This window comes from Mus caroli, chromosome 10 (genome assembly GCF_900094665.2).
Source record: "Mus caroli chromosome 10, CAROLI_EIJ_v1.1, whole genome shotgun sequence".
Classification (NCBI taxonomy): Eukaryota; Metazoa; Chordata; class Mammalia; order Rodentia; family Muridae; genus Mus; species Mus caroli.
In genome coordinates this window covers 122,423,703-122,443,654 of record NC_034579.1, presented here as the reverse complement: position 1 = coordinate 122,443,654, position 19,952 = coordinate 122,423,703, and the positions used below count along the sequence as shown (strand labels likewise).

The following is a 19,952-nucleotide window of genomic DNA, read 5'->3' as shown; positions in this document are numbered from 1 at the left end:
GTGATCTGGGAAGGATTCTTTTCCCGAGATAGAATGTCTTCAGTCATAAATTTACTAACTTTTCTGATATTATGAACAATCAAGTTTGTAAAATAAGTGTATTAAATATTGTTTTCATTCTGCATCTTTATATCATTCAGCTATTACCTATTAGCCACAGTAGATACACATTATAATGATTAATTTGTATTACTAAATTCAGAAAGCTGTGGTAATAGTAAATATAAAGAGAACATTTGGGCTTGATCTTGCCAAAAGTAAATTCAATTTTAATATGAAAACATAATGTGGAATGTGCTATAGAAATAAATCTTTAAAATTGTCTACAGGCAAGAATAAACACAGTTTTAATTTTAAAGAAAAGTGAAAAAATACATTATTTTTTAAAATTAGTTTATGACTACTTTAGGCTCTTTCTCTATTTAGATATCTTACTTCTCTTTGGCCTGAAAAATATCATGTAGCCTGTAACTATATGCATACTTTATTACTAACTAAATTAATGAATATTTTATTTTCAGCATTTAAAGTAGTCATGGAGAGTAACATACTAATACTACTGTTTTAATACTTCCATTTTATTCTCAAAGTAAATAAATTTAGTAAAGTGGTTTTCATTTTCTATAAACTTTTAATATTTTCAGTTATTCCATTACTTACATTAGAATGGTTTATCACAAAATGCCATGTACATATTATAAAGTTTTAACTTGATAAGCACCAATTGCTTTGTTATGTCCACAAAAGAATTTATCTACTCTTTACATACAGAGACTCTGTGGCTCAAGGAACTTGCCCAAGGTTTCAGATAAAAGAAGTGAGAAACTGAACCAGAACCTGTATATTTCAGATTAAGTCCATGCTGTTCATGGTGCTATTACACAGCCTCTAGCTCCCCTCTGAGTACACATATTCCATAATCATTTATCATATGCATATATGACTCATTTACTGATTAGTTCCTTTTATGCAGATGCTAAATGTTATACTCACAATAAAGAGTAAGAGACATAGAGGGTCAGAAGGAGGTTACTGTTATGTGAAGAAAATATGAAGGTAATATTAGAAAATATGTCTTGATCCAAGAAGGAGAATTAGGGAATTCATATTAAAGATAAGTAAGTTTACCTTAACACTCTAGAACATGGAAAAGTGAGCCAGGTAACGATCAGGAAGCACTTATTAAAGTACAAGTGCAGCACTAAGTCTCAAGAATGACCAATAACATGGATTCAATACTACATTTCTTCATGCCAAATTATGATTCTGACCCCAGTAGATGAAATTTCGAGACATTATGTTTCATACCTTATTTGTAAATATGAAATATATTATCTCCTCATTTTATTATTTTATAGATTAAATGAGTGTGGCTGAAGCATTTAGGAAAATGTCTGGCATAACAAAATATTATATTAACATTTGTAATAATTGTTATTATCCATACTCAAAAATACAAAGTTCAAACTGGATATAAAAAGGAGTAGATTGCTTTATAAATAGAAGAACATAAGAAAGTCTATGTGAGCTCTCTAAGAAATGTGTTATTATTGATTGTGAACACAAAAGTAGAGAAATAAAAAAAAGGCAATTTAAGCCTATTTTTTTCCATTTTTATTTCCAATATATCAGGTCAATATGCTGTACCCTTTTTATCTTGGAATTACAAAATCCAGGAAAAATTTAAAATAATATTTGCTGAACCTTGAGACACAGATCAGAAATCAGCACCAATCAAAAGGGAGAGGTAAGATAAGTGCAAGGCTTTCTAGGCTCTACAGAAGGTTTAAGAGAAGTCTTGGCAATTTAGCAAGATCTCAGTATAAAATGCACATGAAGTGAGAAGGTATTGGGCTTACTGGCAGAGTGCATTCGGGGCATTCATGAGATGTTAAGTTCAATTTCTAATACTATCAGTAAATGTAGTAGTGTTTCCTCTGGTAAACAAATCCTATGATATATATATTAATCATTTGTATAATTGGTTATATATTTGTAGCCACTATTAATCTTTAGGAACCCAAATAGATAATGGGTAGTGCAAGCTATTTTTTAAAAAAATCAATCATTTTTAAAAAATATCTATTGAAACTTGAAGCTAAAACTCCAAGCTCATCTAAATTTTAATACTAAAGTCTACAGTATCTTTAAAACAACACTTAAACTTCTTCCTGAATGTCATTTTTAATGGTATAGAACAATCATTTATTGGGTGAGGGTGCATTAGTCTTGGCCGCTGCCTTCCTCATGTCTGACACCATGTTCCTCAGCTCCTCCCACTTTCTCTTGATGTTGATGTGCGTGCTCGCTTTCTTGATGAACTTGAAAGCACACTTGTCCTTGGACACTTTCAGCAACTCCATGTTGCACAGCTCATAAGGTGTGAAGCTGCACACCTCCTAGATCATGTTCCACATGAACTTCGTTTGCTTAGTGAGGTGCCCGCATGGTCCCCTGTGCCTCGTTCCTCCTCACCTTGTGGACCCGTTGAGGCCCATGATCATGGGGTAGTGGGGCCATGGCTGCTGCTCTCCGATGCCCTCCCATTTTTGACAATCAATACCACGAAGTGATATTGAATTCAGTATGTACATAGGAAAAAATATATAGAAAGGTGATAATAAAAACACAAATGACATCAAACATATGAAGGAAAAGTCTAATTTTGCCACTTTGTGAATTGGAAGTAAAAGTAGTATTTGAATGCTGTATCATTTGTTTGAATTCAGTTTGTCATAGTATGGGGACAAAATTTAAAAAAATGACAATAGAAGAGCATTGCAAACTCCAGTCCTGTAGCAGCTGTTTACAATATAAGGTCAAAATAAGTTTGCTAATTTTGCCTTATGCCTCTCATCAGGTCTCTTCCATGGGCGACAGGGAAACAAGGAATCACTCAGATATGACTGACTTTATCCTTGTAGGCTTCAGGGTCAGCCCTGAGCTCCATATCCTCCTCTTCTTGCTCTTTCTGCTTGTGTATGCTATGATCCTTCTAGGAAACCTTGGGATGATGGCCATCATTATGACTGATCCCAGGCTGAACACACCAATGTATTTCTTCCTAGGCAACCTCTCCTTCATCGACCTCTTCTACTCATCTGTTATTGCACCGAAGGCTATGAGCAACTTTTGGACAGAGAGCAAGTCCATCTCGTTTGCAGGCTGTGTGGCCCAGATCTTTCTCTTTGCACTGTTCATTGTGGCTGAAGGATTTCTCCTGGCAGCCATGGCTTATGATCGTTTCATTGCCATCTGCAACCCACTCCTGTATTCTGTTCACATGTCCACACGTCTCTGCACTCAGCTGGTGGCAGGCTCTTATTTTTGTGGCTGCATTAGCTCCGTTCTCCAGACCAGCATGACATTTACTTTATCCTTTTGTGCCTCTCGAGCTATTGACCACTTTTACTGTGATAGTCGACCACTTCAGAGACTCTCCTGTTCTGACATTTTCATACACAAAATAGTATCTTTTTCTTTATCTGGCATCATTATCTTACCAACTATCACAGTCATCATTGTTTCCTACATGTATATTGTGTCCACTGTTCTAAAGATACGATCCACGGAGGGAAGGAAGAAAGCCTTCTCCACTTGCAGCTCTCACCTTGGTGTCGTGAGTGTGCTGTATGGTGCTGTTTTCTTCATGTATCTCACCCCTGACAGATTTCCTGAACTGAGTAAGCTGGCTTCTTTGTGTTATTCCCTAGTCACACCTATGCTGAACCCTCTGATTTACTCTCTGAGAAACAAAGATGTTAGAGATGCTTTAAGCAAACTTCTAGAGAAGAAAAAATCCAGTGGTTCATTTTTCGCATTCTATAAGTAGTGTTTTGAGTATTGATTTCATACTTTTTATGGCCAATGGTAAAATTTTCTCCTAATATTATAACAATGCTATTAGAAGCCTGTTGTATACAGTGCATTATCATGAATTATGACATATTTGCCCTTTATGTAATTCTTAAATTCATTGACATGTCAATGTCCTGGGGAGGCTCTTTTATACCATCCTTTCTTCCCATATCTAATAACATTCTATTTCATAAAGCATTGTGTGTTTCATAATATTTAAAGTGTTTTCATCTTTACCATATTTATTAAATACTGTTTTTATTTAAATTTGATCTCTTTGATTGCCTTTTCCTCCTATTCACAATCTTGACAATCCACAAAATAACAAATTTTATTTTTAAAAAATATATTGGCTTTCTGTTTTTCACTGTTATTAGTATATTGAGTGCTCATCAAACTTCAGTTTTATAAGTATTTACATGAAGTCTTCACTACATACACTAATTTGAAATTTTCTGAGAATGCCACACATTGGGGAGTTCTTTGAGCCACACAAAATATAAATCTGAATAAAAGAACCAAGCTAGAAGATGAATCACTGGCAAGTATTGAATATTCTTTACCTCAATTTGATCCTTCATAGTAATGCTTTGTTTTAATTATCAATGGGGTTATTTAATAAATATATAGAAGTAAATGAACCACAAAACTAGTATGTTTTCTAAAATGTCCCCACCTATTGTTTTGTGCATATTGATTTATTTAGTAAATTCTATCCAATACATTTACACATGTTTTGGTATTGTGATAGGCATAGGAATGAATCACTTCATTCTTTTGGGTATTCATATAGTATATTTGCTAAATCTCTGGGCGGTCAATTAAATGCCAAAGGCTGTAGGCCAAAGATGCTCTTTAGGTCACACTATGAGGTGACCTAGAGCTGATGGTTGGTAAGCAGAGATAATTTTCTTGATTTAAAAAATTGATTTATGGGTCAGAGATATGACTGTGGGATGGCAACCCCATCCCTCACTTGATGTCCTGTCTTCCTTTCTGAAAGAATTACAGGGCTGAAAATGGAGAGGAGCCTGAGAAAAAGAAGGCCCAGCCACAGGCCCAAAGTGGGATCCAGCTCAAGGGGAGGTCCCAAGGCCTGACACTATTACTGAGGCTATGGAAAGCTCACAAAAAGAGATCATGACTGCCCTCCGAAATACCCAACAAGCAGCTGAGTCAGATGCAGATATTTGCACCCAAGCAATGGACAGAAGCAGCTGACCTCTGTTGTTGAATTAGGGAAGGCTGAAAGAAGCTGAGGAGAAGGGAGATCCTGTAGGAGGACCAGCAGTCTCAATTAATCTGGACCCCTGAGATTTCTCAAACACTGGACAACCAAACAGACAGCACATACCAGCTGATATGAGGCCCCCGACACACATACAGTAGAGGACTTCCGGGTGTGTGTTCATTCAGAGATGATGCACCTAACCCATCAGAGACTGGAGGCCCCAGGGAGTTTAGAGGTCAGGAGTGGGGTGGTGGATGGGGGAATCCACTTGGAGATGGGGTGGGGTGAGGAGAAGGTGTGGGATGTGGAGCAGAGGGAGGGTGGATGGAGGGGCGAGGAGTGGAATATGGAGTGTAAAAACTAAATTAAAAATAAAATCAAATAAAAAATGGATTTAAAAGGTATAAAGTTGAAAGTAGGGAAAATGACATGGTTAATGCTGCTGCTATAGGCCTAACGTTTACTTCTGTTGTTGAGAAAAAGGCACATTTCAAAAGCCACAATTAGCAAGTAAAAAACAAAGTTAAAAGTATGCCAAAACTATGTGAAAAGAGATGCTTTTGTAGTTTTGAACTGGAATCAATGTTTGCGGTGGTTGGATGAGCAGAAAAGTCAATGAGCAGAGCTAAGATGAGGATGTACCCATCCAATTCATCAAACCCCTGGTTTTATTTTCAGCAGCAATAACAAAATGTTGATTAAAGAGCTTTCAGTAATGTAATAGAACATTTCAATTTTACAATTAGCATGTTTAGGAAAATCTACAACCACTATGCCATTTATTCTAAATGACAAGAAACTTGAAGCGTTCCTGATGTAATTAGTAACAATGCTACAACATCATATTTTATCACCTCCATCTAACCTTGTTCTAGAAATTCTACATGATATAATAAGAACTAGAAATAAATGTTTTGCAGCTTAATTTTATCACTTAAATTTTTTTGTGTTGAAGCCTGTGGTGGTTTGAACGAGAATGACCCCATAGACTCATACATTTGAATGCTTAGTCACCAGGGAGTGGAAGTGCTTAGGGAGAGATCAGGAGGTGCAGCCTTATAGGAGTAGATGTGGTCTTATTTCAGGAATTGTGTCACTGGGAATGGGCTTTGAGGTTTCAAAAGCCCACATCAGTCTCAATCTCTCTCTCTCTCTTTCTCTGTCTCCTGCCTATGGATCAGGATATAGCTCTTAGCTACTGATCTATTGTCTGGCCTGTCTGTTCTCCACCATGGATTCACATTCCAAAACTGTAAGCAAGCCAATTAAATGTTTCTTTCATCAGAGTTGCCTTGGTTGTGGTGTATTTTCACAGGAACAGAACAATGACTAAGACAAAGCCTAAATCTCCAGTGCTTCAGAATGAGACTATAGTTGATATAGTGTCCTCAAAGATGAAGTAAAGTTAAATTTGGACTGCAAGTGGGTCACATATTTGTAGGAAGAAGTTACAAGAACAAAGAGAGATTAACATATGCAGAGACACCAAGAGAATTGCCATTTAGAGATCAAGAGAAAAACCTCAGATGAGCTCACTCTGATAGTGGCTTCATGTTAGACATCAGCCTCCATAGCTATAAGAAAGTATTTTTCTGTTAACTATACCCAGTTACTTGTAGTTTGTTATGACGAAAAAAATTCATATGATTAGGTAATTCATAAGAAAAAACAACTACATTTGTTTGCATACACAAAGATGTTTTATGGAGAAAATCCAAAACTCTCAGTAGTAGCAACAACAAAAATTTTCTGCAAGTAATAATTGGCTATAGTAAGTTTTCTGGAACAAGATTAAAATACAAAAGTCCATTTATTTTCTTCATACTATCAAAATTGCAATTTGAAATTTAAAACATGCTGTGGAGATAGATGATAGAATAGAAATATACATTCCTAGTTCTTTGTATAAACACAAATTTAACAAATAATGCACGAAGCAAAATACATTTGTGAGAATTCCAGAATACAGTTAAAATTTTGCAAAACCCCTAGGAATCCATGAAGTCAAGAGTACTTTCATCAAAATGGATTAGTTTTCCTCTGTGGAAGACATATTCAGATACAAACTGGTTCAGCTAAGTACCCTGATAATAGCTTTACTTACGATTTCTACTTTCGAGTAATATTGAAGTGGATGCCAGAACCAACACGATGACTTTTCAGAAGATTAAATAAAGAATTGTTTTTCTTTTTCTTCCCCTTGAATCATCTGAAGCTCAAATGAAATCAAGATAGCCTGAATATTAATGAACTGCTAAGAGTACAAGTAACAACAGTTGAATGACTTTCTTTATTCACCATAGCTAGGGCAGATAGGGAAAAGGAAAAGGAAAAGGAAAAGGAAAAGGAAAAGGAAAAGGAAAAGGAAAAGGAAAAGGAAAAGGAAAAGGAATGCAGTTTCAGTTTTATATGTCTGGAAGTAAAGAGTTGGGAAATACAGAATTGCAGAATCCTGGTTATTTGTGGTGTCATCTTGTCTTTTGTTAGGAGCAGTGTCTGAAGTGTTTATACTCTGTCTGAAGTGTTTCTGAAATCAGTGAAAAGCTGTGGAAGTTGGTGTTATAGAATTAAAGAATTTTGTTTCAGACACTGTCAACAGTGTCATGTGCTCCTAACATAAGACAGAGAAATAGTGTGGTATGTCTCTTGCTGATATTATATACAAAGGTATATAGTCTCCTAAAAACATTTCACATACTTTTATGAACTGGTTGGACTTCTTAGAAAGTATGGTTTTTTTTTGTTTTGGTTTTTTTTTTTTTTTTTTTTTTTTTTTTTTTTTTTTTTTTTTATAAAAAGCCCCTGTATATATGCTAGGGGTTGAAAAGAGTTTCCAACCCAAGATTGTGAAAGACACAGAGAAACAAGCCACAAAATTAGGGAGGGAAATAAAATTAAAATGAAATAAACTAGCAGAAGTAGAACTACAAAATGGAGCCAAACACAAAATTTAGAAATAAAAATTACAGTAACTGAAATAAAAAAACATCACTAGAGGAATTAAATAGTAGACTTTAAGTGGAATTAAGATGTTTAAGTAAAATTGAAAGATTTAAAAAAAATATTTAGTCAAAACAACTATCTTTTAAAACAAAGTAATTAGAAAGTAAAAACTGCATTCCAAACTTATATAGTATCAAAAAGTGTGTATTTTTTAAGTTTAAGAACTCAAGAAAGTAGCAAGAAGCTTATTTTAATAGATAATGCTTGAATATATAACAAGTTGGGAGAGGAACCTGGACACTTTTTTTTCTTTTTTTTACTGGATATTTTCTTTATTTATATTTCAACTGTTATCTCCTTTCCCAGTTCCCCCTCCAGGAAACCCCCTATTCTACCCTTACACCCTGCTTCTATGAGGGTGTTCACCCACCCACCCAATCTCACTTCCCGACCCTTGATTTCCCTACACTAGGGTCTCTATCAAGCCTTCATAGGACCAAGGACCTCTCCTCCCATTGATGCATGACAAGGCCATCCTCTGCCACATATTCAGCTGGAGTCATGTGTACTCCTTGGTTGATGACTTACTTCCTGTGAGCTCGGGGGGCGGGTGTTGGTTGGTTGATATTGTTCATTTGTGGAACTATGTGGAAATATACTGTAGTGGACACTTCCTTGGACCTTGAGAGTGACCCTAACAAGGACTCCTAGTGATGGGAGGATGTGGAGCCTGAACCATCCATCTTCTGAAACCAGGCAAGGCTTCCTTGGTGGGATGGGATACCAACCTAACCACAGAACCTTCAACCTATAACCTGTCCTTCCTTCAAAATGTACTGGGGCAATGGAGGCTCAGAACTTATTGGAGTGGCCAGCTGATGACTGACCTAACCTGAGGTCCATGTTACTAGAGGAATTATATCCAACTCTGCCTGGATGGCTCAGATACTAGGAACCTCACAGAAGAGGGAGAAGGAAGGATAATATATTGATGAGGACACCAGGAGAACACAGCCCATAGAGTCAACTAAGAAGGACTCATGGGGAGACTGAAGTGATAATCATGAGCTTGCATCAGTTAATGTTAGGCCTCTGCAAATACTTTGTGGTTGTTTAGCATGGGGGTTCTGTGGGACTCCTAACAGTGGGAGTGGAAGTATCTCTGACTCTTTGCTCTTATGACACTTTTCCTCTCATTGGTTTGCCTCATCCATTATTGATATGAGGGTTTATGCCTAGTCTTACTGCATCTTTTTATGTTGTGTTTGGTTGATATCCCTGAGAGGCCTTTTCTTTTCTGATGAATCACTGGATCTTAGGGAGAAGGAAGGTGGAATGAACTAGGAGGAGTGCAGGGAGAGTAGAAGAAAGCCGGGATATATTTTATGACAGAAAAATAAATAAAAAGATAGATGAAAAAAAGAAAAGCCTAAACTAAAATAAAAATCAAAATAAAAATATTAGGAATTCAACAAAAAAAACCTCAGAAGAAAATCTTATCAAATGATTGAATAAAGTATAAAAGAAAATTTCAGATCTCAAAAACAAGGCAGAAGAAATGGATCATACAGTCAAAGATTTAAATCTAAAAGCAACCTGACACAAAACATCCAGGAAATCTAGGACATTGAAAATTTCAAAGCTATGAACAATAGGTATACAAAAAGGAGAAGAAATTTAGGTAAAAAGCACAGAAAATATTTTAAATAAAGTCATAGGGGAAATTTTCCCCAATCTAAAGAATATGATGAAGATCAAGGAGAGAGAAGCATACAGATTAAAAAACAGAACAACAAAAACAACAACAAAAACCCAATTCTTCATAACATATAATAATCAAAAGCACTAAATGTACAAGAAAAAAAAAATAGGACCTTAAAAACACCAAGGGAAAAAAAAAACAAGTCACACATAAGGACAGAGCAATTTGAATAACACCTGAATTTTCAGTGAAGGCTGAAAGCCAGAAAGGTTTGGATGAATATTGTACAAGATTTAAAAGATCACAGACAACCACCCCAGATTACTGTTCCCAGAAAAACTATCAATTATACTCTATAGAAAAAATTCATGATCAAAATAAATGTAAACAATTAATGTCTATTAACACATCTCTATAGAATACACTGGAAGGAAAACACAATTTTAACAAGATTAATTACACTGAAGAGGACACAAGAAATAAATAATCCCAGAGTAATTAACCAAAAGAGATCCAAAATCCCAAAACTAAAATACAAAAAGAACCACATCAAAGACGACAATAACAAAAATCCAGAATGAGATGTAGACATAGATTTCAATAAAGATACTGTTGTGTAAAAGCATAAAAGGTGCAGCAGTGTTGGAGATGCAAATGAAATAAAAATAAAAATTCAGTGGGAAGCTGGAAAGATGGCTTAGAAGTCATCTCTCAATACCCGTGCCAAGCCTCTCACACTTGCCTTTAAATCTAGCTTTGTTGGTATATGAAGACTCTGGCCTAAGCAGGCACTAATATTCTCTCTCCTCTCTCTCCTCCCTCTTCTCTCTTCTCCTCTCTCTCTCTCTCTCTCTCTCTCTCCCTCTCTCCCTCTTTCTCATACACACATACACACACACTATATAGTGTGTGTATATATATATATATATATATATATATATATATATATATATATCACCTTGATAGCAATCCTCACTAATATAAAATGGATCATGTAGAAAATAGAGTATGAAGGCTGGAAGACAAAGCAGAGGAATTTTACTACTCAATGAAATTCAATAATATGTTTACAAATATCTATGAAGTTGTACTGGCTATTTTTGTGTCAACTTGACACAGCTGGAGTTATCACAGAGAAAGGAGCTTCAGTTGAGGAAATGCCTCCATGAGATCCAACTGTAAGGCATTTTCTCAATTAGTGATCAAGGGGGAAAGGCCCCTTGTGGGTGGGACCATCCCTGGGCTGGTAGTCTTGGGTTCTATAAGAGAGTAGGCTGAGCAAGCCAGGGGAGGCAAGCCAGTAAAGAACATCCCTCTATGGCCTCTGTATCAGCTCCTGCTCCCTGACCTGTCTGAGTTCCAGTCCTGACTTCCTTTGGTGATGAACAGCAGCATGGAAGTGTAAGCCGAATAAACCCTTTCCTCCCCAACTTGCTTCTTGGTCATGATGTTTGTGCAGGAATAGAAACCCTGACTAAGACAGAAGTGAACATTAGAAAACTTTGGGACACCATAAATATACCTAACCTTAGGATTTGGGCCATAGAAAGATGAGAATACTGTATCAAAGGAGTAGAAAATATTTTCACTAAAGTTAATTTTCTACACCCAGAAAAGGAGATCCCCTTGCAGCTAAAAGATCAAAAAAATCCAAATTGACAGAATAAGAAAAGAAACTCTCTATGGCATATTAAAATTAAAACGTTAAAAATTCAGAATAAAATATATTGAAAAATTCAAGATAAAAGGTCAAGTAATTTACAAGGCTGGCCCATTTGAATAATATGTGAATAGTCAACAGAACACTATACAGCCAGAATGCCTGAAAAGATGAACTCCATGTTCTGAAAGATCACAACTGTCAACCCAAACTATTATGTCTAATAAAACTATCTATTAAAAATAAAAAATGAATAAAAACTTTCAAATAAAAGCAAATTGAGGGAATTAATGACTGATAAATGAACTTTCTATAGATACGAAAAGGACTGTAGTGAATAGAAGGTTAAATATAGCTAAATGGTCTTTGGAGCAAATAAACAGTGTCAATTTGCTAGGTGTATTAGTCAAAAGAAATCAGGGAAAACATTACAAAATCAACAAAGTTAAAGGAATTAACACACATTTTCCAATAATAATTCTGAATAATAGTCTCAATAGCACAATGAAAATATGCAGACCAGACTCCCTGGAGCCTCCTCCATCCCAGGTCTCTGCCACATCTGAGAGATGCCCCATTTGCCCCCTACCAATTTCCATTCATTGTCCTGGCCCTCTTCCTTGGTTCTCCCTACACCTGACCCCCCTACCAGGTTCCCCTCCTTATCCCTCTCCCACCCAGTTCCCTCCCTCCCTCCAACACCAATCACAATTTTATTTCCCCTTCAGAGTGAGATTCAAGAATCCTTTCTTGCACCCTCATTGTTATTTAGCTTCTACTTTTTGACTGTGAGTGAAATATAACCAGCTGTTTCAAGTGTCTGTCACTGTGGTTTACACGAAATGATGAGTTGTAATCTGAAAACATTTGGGCTCAAATAAATCTTTTCTCCCCCAAACAATTTTTTTCAGAGTATTTCATCAAAACCACCATCACACACAAAAAATAAGACACAGACCTAATTTAGTGTGTGTGTATCTGTGTGTGATTATTTTGAAAAAATAATTTAAATCTACATTAGTATACAGGAACTGTTACTTCTGTCTCTTTTTCTTGGAAAACAGTTTCACTAAAATGCAATAATTTAATCAGTAGGATAAAATCTGAGGATGAAAAAATTGATTATTCAGGTTTTTAATCTCATTCATACCTAAAATGTTAACAAATTAAGATGTTAATTTTAAAATTCCTGTTCTACAAAAATTATTTTATGGAGAAAATAGATAAAAAAATCTTTATTGAAAGTACAGTTTATTTTAAACAACATTAATTGGAGTAATAAAAGTTTGTTAAATATGCTTGATCTAAGACCCCAAGTACCTCTATTCAGTAAACCCTTATTAACTCCATTTCCTGGCCTACTTCTACTATCCTGCAGCTCCACCCCATTTTTTTCAGCTCCCAACTACAATCACATAATAAAACTTCTTTCTGAAACTCACACTTCTGTGGTTGGTGAATTTCATTCTTCAAATTCACTTGATGAACGATTTCCATCGACTCAATGAAAATTCTGTCTTACCATGCACTTACTGAATCCCAACTCCTGGATTCAGCCCACCTAAGGCAAGAGAGAAAGCCCCTGTTCCTCCAAAGGATCCTAATTTTTCACCATTTCAGCATCACACACAAGACAGATAGAATGAAAGCATAAAAGATGGGCTTCAGACAGTATGGCCCAATATTCATTCCACCTGTAGCTTTTTGTCAGTTATAATTGGCCATAAAACATTCTATGGGCACAGATTTCGTGGTGTCTGTTACTTACCCAACCCTCGTTCATCAATGAGGAGGAAGTTGAACTGAAATTAAGTTATACTAGGCATGGTGAGCATTTGGGAAAAGAGAACAGGCAGCTCTCAATTTCTGGGTTTTAGAGAAAGACTCTGAAAGTCAACAACAATAATCATGATAATCATTTGTGCTAGTGTTTCTAACTTAATAAAGCCAAGGATATGGCGAAATGTTTCTTAGGCATTGCGAATTAACACTAGGTATTTTACCAAACTTTTAAATATAAAAAGAAATTAATTTAAATCTTCCTAGATTTATTTACTATTTTTATTTTGTGATATTTCTCAAGCTGATTGTCCTAAAGAAATTTCTATGGATATGTTCATTTTGGTTTTTTATTTATTGTTATATCTACTGCATGACATTTAGTTGCACACTTTTTCACAATAAATGCATTTTCTTATTGTCACAAATGAATGACAATTGTCATGAATTCTACACAAATTGTTATTGGCATGACAGTTGGATTATTGTTTAAATTTTATTGGTATAGCTTACTGATTTGTATATTTTTAAACTTTATAATGTAGTATTTTATGATTTTCTTATTTTAACTTTAACCTAGCCACTCTTGCAATAAGCAGAGGTTCTTCTCTCTGAGATGGTGCCCATTTACTATAATTGTATATTCTATTTTTAATTACTTTGTTACACATAACATTAATTTTCTTAGTATTTTAGAAAGTTTTTATTAAAATAATTATCCTTATGTATGACAATTATATATCTAAATATAGTATCACTTGTGTTTATATAAGGGAATATATACTCCATTTATGTAATGTCTCCATTATAGATTCATTTTCATTTTAATAAATACTCATTTTCATAAATACCTTATCTAAGGTAGTTTGGATTACAAAAGACAGATAACAGACATACTTTAGCAAACTCAAAAGAAAAAGGAAATTCTATTACATTTGTCCACAATGTACTTACTGTATTGCATATTTTTTCACATAGAAAACAATATATTTTATATCTTATATATAACTATATATGTCTCCAGAAAATGTCATTTTTCTATGGAGTAGACATACTTAGGTACTGCAGAGGGCAGAACAAAAAGAGGCATCATTTATTTTTGAATCTTGTATCATACACATTAGTTATGAATCAAATGGTGAAGATTACTTTGAAAACACTTGCTTATGGCAAGGTTCATTCCAGATTTTGTGCTGGGCTATCTTTATTGCAAAGTACTTCAAGCAGAGAATTCGAACTGAGTAGCTGAGTAAGGAACAGAAGCTCTGTATTTAGATTTTTGGGTTTTTGGTACTGAGGCGAAAGCCCAGTTCATCACCACACACTGAGTTTATGTCCCACTGTGTAGCTATGCCTCAGTGTCCACAAATAATATTCTAAGTTTGTTTGAGGAAGAGTCTCACTATATCCCCTGGGTGGACCTCAAACTCACGATCCACCTGCCTCAGCCTCCTGAGTTCTGGGACTACATGCGTACACTGCTATACCCAACAAAGCTTTGCTACTGAAATGTGTTGCTGAGGATTGAAACCCAAGGCCTTCAACATCTTAAGCACACTCTCAACCATTGAGCTATACCTCCAGCCCTTCACAAAGACTTTTAAAGAAGAATTTCTCATATACAAACCTGTCATGGAGACACCATAAGGGATAAAAATGAATAGAACAGAATCTTAGCCCTTGTGGAAGGAGAAGCCACTAAGGAGGAGAAGGAGAGGTGAATCCCACTCTCTCCCAGTGCCCATTTGTTTTCTGTTCTTCATAAGTAGGAAAAGGTCACGCCTCTTGTTTTTACAAGTCACAAATCTAAAAAAATCCATTAAAAAAAGAAAACTAAATAAAAAAGTATCAAACACTTCTTTGGTGAAGTATTCAACTTCACATATCCACAGCTCTTCTGTCTTCTTTCTGTTCCTTCCATTTTCAGCTCCCAAAACACATAGGTAAAATGCTAAGTTGACATGTGTAAGCCACAATAAGACCCCTCCAGACAGCCCTGCTGAAGGGCTGAATGGGCACTTGGACAGTGGAATCAGAGAACATTTTGCCCCAAACCAAGTACTTTAAAAAAAAAAACAACTTTTTCTTCTTTTCCATTTTTTCTTTCTCTTGTTTCTTTTCTCTTCTTTCTTTTTTATTTTCTTTCCTTTCCTTTTCTTTCTCTCTGTTTTTCTTTCTTTCTGTCTTTCTTTGTTCTTTTCTTGCTTTTTCTTTCTTTCCTTGTGGGGGGAGATGTTGAGACAGGGTGTATCTACATAGCTCTCCTGGAACTCACTATATAGACTAAGCTGGTGTCGAACTCACAAAAATCCAACTGCCTCTGTCTCCTGAGTGCTGGGATTAGAGGCACGATTGGGAGAAAGGGAAGGGGAGCTTTGAGTTATCTTAAAGAACAGAGGCTTGGGAGCATCTCATTGTTGAAGTGATCCAAGCCCATGCATGCCATCTCTTCATCAAAATCCTACTTGTTGCTCTTGCCAGGCAGTGCATATTGCTGCTGAGGATGAGAGCAGAGCCATAGGTGAGCAGAAGGGGGTCCTGCTGAGGTGGGTGGTATGTGAGGGAAGGCACATAGCTGCTGAAATCCACAGGCACTTTCTCTCAGTAAGGCTCAATTTCGGGATTGGACCACAAGGGATGACATCCGGGTTGGGCTGCTGCAGGTGGTTCCAATGGAACCTCTTGAGGAAAGTGCTCCAAAGAATTCTGGGAGGGAAAGTAGTCATAGGGCCAGCTGGCCATAGGCAGAGGATAGGGTGGATAATAGGAATCATCGGTAGGATTTCTCCCTAAAAGCAGCATTTTTATTCCAAGCTTGCAGGTCGTCATAATCTCTTTACACCCCAGGGACAGGAGGCTGAAACTGGTCTTCACTGCTGTAGATCCTACTGCTGGAGAATTTGTATCTCTCATCTCTCTCTTCGCGGAGTTTAAGGTTCCAGTTCATTGATTCCACCCAAATCACAACTCTTGGGGAAGGACAGGCAATCATTCAGGGAGTTCTGCTGGGGGGCGTTAGCTATTAAAGGTGTGCTGTAACTGCTGGGCAGTTGGAAGCCTTCCTGGAATGACCAAGTTAAAGGTAAACTTCCCTGACTCTGGGTTTCACCTTTGTTTCTGGCCTCCCCTTCATCGGTAAGGAGCTGGAGGCAGATGCCATGTGCAATTTCGTCACGTCTCTTCTTGCCACTGTTTCTAGCCTGGTCTCTGGCTCGGGATGATCAAAAGAAGTGTTCGTCGTGCCTCCAGAAGTTGGTGACTGGGAAGCTGCCGGCCGACCATGGATGGCCTCTGCCGGGAATGAGTTTCAGGGACCCACTGCAGTTGGGACAGCTTTTCCTCTGCTGCTCTGCCTCGCTTTGTCACAGATGGTGAGTCTCAGATAAATCTTGCAGCCTTCCTCCGTGGAACAGTCCCTGCTGCACACCACTACCCCTAGTCATGAGTTCTTGAGAATTCGGGAAGTTGTTGTTGGTGTTGCACATGGCCCAGCTGCTCAGGTGGCACTGTGCGGTCAGGTCGTCTTGGCAGTAGATGTGTTTCACTGTAGTCTGGTCACTCCAGGAACCAGTCAGTCTTTTTCACATTCTGAGGCAGTTTCATGTCGTTAATATCCCAGCTCAGTATCTCTTTGTCTTTAGAATCAAAGTTGTCCAGTTCCACGATAAGGTCGGCTTAACACAAGCTCTTCTCTACTCAAATTGTCAGAGATGTCTAGAGAGCTCCCAGTCTCAGAACTCTGTCCACAAAAGCAGCTGAAGGGCTTATTTTTCAAAGCCTTTCCGCCTTCAGTGCTCCTGAGTCTTTCTTTCTCCAACTTCTTGTCCAGGTGTCATACAAGTGTCAGCAGTGCATCGGGTCCTGCCAAGTTCTGTTCACTTCTAGGAGGTGTGGTTACACTATGTTAATGCTCTGGCAACTGTCCAATCAAAATCAAGATGCTTTCAGCCAGGGACAGGTAGGAGAAGTCCAGTTCTTCTCCGGGTGCTAACTACCCATGTGATAAATATTCTATTCTATGGTGTACTTCTGAATTTACCCCTCCTTTATGCTAAGAGGACATCTAACTTAAAAGGATGTTGAAAAAAATTCTGAAAAGAAATACAGATTTTTTTCCTGATAGTTTTATAGGTCGAATTCAAGAACGACTGTTTTAGATGTATTTTATCCTGCCTGCATGTGATCGAGAAGGCACACAGGGAGACACATGGCAGTGCACACACCAAGGTGGTGGTGGAAACTACTGAGATAGTTTTTAGACAGCTAATAGATCTAAACCAGAAACACTAAAAATCATCTCTAATTCTGAGTATATCAATCCTTACACGGAATGCAATTCTTTTTCAAGACGTTCTGTCCTTGGGAGTTCTCCCTAGAGATATCCTCAGGACATCGGATGAACTCAGCTCCTCTGCTGAATTCCAGATAGTCTGCTGGGCTTCAAACTTTTGCTTTTTTCCTGTATATACTAAATATAGATATTGTTTGCTTAATGTGTGCGATTGTCTCCTCTTGTTGGTATGAATCTGTCCTGGCATGCCAGCTGCTCTGAGTTGAAATGTTTTCCCCCTTTCCATCACAGGAAGCTCCTGCTGGGTTCCAGCTCCAGTACCCTGTATTGCATATTATACATCCTATTGCTTTTTATTTGATATAATTTTTTATAGTTATGACTTCCTTTTTTTATAAAAAAAACTTCACTTCTTCCAGCAAAAAATTAAATCTTGTAAAATGGAGAGATATTTTTCTTGTGTCACCAGAGATTCCGCTGTTCTTTTTCTTCTCTGCGCTGCCATGTAAGTCCAACTTGGCTCTGCCATATAGATCACTGGAGTCTTGCTTTCCTGTACCACCTGGTAGATCCTGCTCTGCCCCAGCCCTTAGCCCTTCCATAACCTCATGATTCCCAGTGCTTCCAGGCCACTCAGTCTTGACTTCATACCTGTTCTAGAATCTTACATCCTTGAACTTCCAGGCTGCCTGGCTGCCTGGCTGACGTGGGATCTCATATACCACACTTTTGGTTATGTCATCTTCTTTCTACCATATAAGCCATCTAACTCCTCTGAGATCTTGCTTCCTTGAAGCTTAGGCTAAGCCCAATTATTTTCTAGCTTTTCCCTCTTTGTTTAGTCCTCCTAATTCTACACATGGATTTTCCAGAATCTCTTGACCCCAACCTCTGTTTGATCAGAAAAGGTGATGGTATGGAAAGCCATTTCAAGAGATAGCAAAAAAGACAAGCACACGATATGCTGGCACTTGGACAGTGACTATTAGTTCAGATAACACTGGGCTCTCAGAAGATGGTCAGGTGTAGAACCTGTAGTCCTTAGGACGAGGCCAGTAGAGGAAAACAATGTCTCAACTATCTTAAATTTCAGTCCTCTCCTGAATATTGCCCATGTGTCCACTGAAAGAGAAAAGTAATTCAGTGAAGAGAGAGGTAGATGATGATAGATAGATGGTAGACAGTTAGATAGAAATGTGTAGATGATGATGATAATAGATTATATAGTTATATGATAGATGAAAGACCAGTGATAGATGATAGTTAATAGCCCTTCAAAACTCTCAACAAGCAGCTATAAGAGTCAGATGCAGATATTTACACCTAACCAATGGACAGAAACTGGTGACCCCTGTGGTTGAATTATGGAAAAGCTGGAAGAAGCTGTGGAAGAGTGCGATCCTAGAGGAAGATCAGCAGTCTCAACTAACTTGGACCCTCAAATCCCTGAGGTTTCTCTGATACTGAGCCACTAACCAGGCAGCATACACCAGCTAATATGAGGCCCCCAACACATATACAGCAGAGGACTGCCGGGTCTTGACTCAGTGACAGAAAATGCACCTAACCTTCAAGAGACTTGAGGCCCCAGGGAGTGGGGAGGTCTGGTGGGGTGGGGGTTTGGGGTGGTGACATCCTCTTGGAGACGGGCATGGGTGGGTGGGTGGGGTGGAAGGGGTGGTGGTGGCAGGGTGGTGGGGAGAAGGAACAGTCAGAGGGCAGACCAGGAGGGGGATAAAGACTGGACTGAAAAAAAAAAAAAGAATGACTTAGAAGAACTTACAATGAATTCCAAAGAATAATTGTAACTCTCCTAAAACCTCAAAGTGGCCATAGATATAACTCCAAAAAAGACACCAAAAAAAACCGAACAGAGATGAATGAAATGAAGACACCAGTACACAATATGAAACTATAATTCAAGAAGAGATAAAATGTCTGAATAACATTCAAATTGAAATGATGCTAGAACAGAGAAACTCAATATGTTAAATAAAACTGGGAGTGGAAAACTTCACCAATAGAATAAATCAAGTAGAAAACACAGTGTCAGAACTGCAGATAAAGTGGAGGACTTGAATCCATCAGTATAGGTCAAGGATAAATTTTTAAAAAATGAATGGAATTTGAGGGAGTGTTGAGATACCATGAAAAGACCTAACTCTTGAATTATGTGCACTGAAAAAGAAAAATACCACATTCAAATCACAGACAAGATTTTAACAAAACCATGGAAGAAAATATTCTAAACCAAAGGAAGAGATGCTAATCCATGTGTTAGAGGCCTTCAAAACACCAATTAGGCAAGAGTAGAAAAGAAAATTTCCAAAAATCATTGCAACTGGAACATTAAAGGCAGAAAATAAAGGAAGAATATTGAAAGCTTCACAAGAGGATTCAGTTGGTTATAGAGGCAGGCTAGCCAGAAGAACACCCAGTTGGTTATTTGATAGAAGCTTTTAAACCCAGAATTGTATGGAAAGATGTG

At 37.3% G+C, this 19,952-nt stretch overlaps 1 protein-coding gene and 1 pseudogene across 1 annotated transcript; one reads left to right on the top strand and one right to left on the bottom strand.

Annotated features, from left to right (window-relative positions):
• The first annotated feature begins 2,779 nt into the window (after positions 1-2,779).
• Positions 2,780-3,923, top strand: LOC110303952 (olfactory receptor 9K2-like). The gene has a single exon (XM_021175199.1). It carries the CDS (start codon positions 2,870-2,872, stop codon positions 3,830-3,832), a length of 963 nt encoding a protein of 320 aa, XP_021030858.1. The 5' UTR covers positions 2,780-2,869; the 3' UTR covers positions 3,833-3,923.
• An 11,630-nt stretch (positions 3,924-15,553) lies between these two features.
• LOC110302780 lies at positions 15,554-18,066 on the bottom strand (annotated as a pseudogene).
• Positions 18,067-19,952: the final 1,886 nt, after the last annotated feature.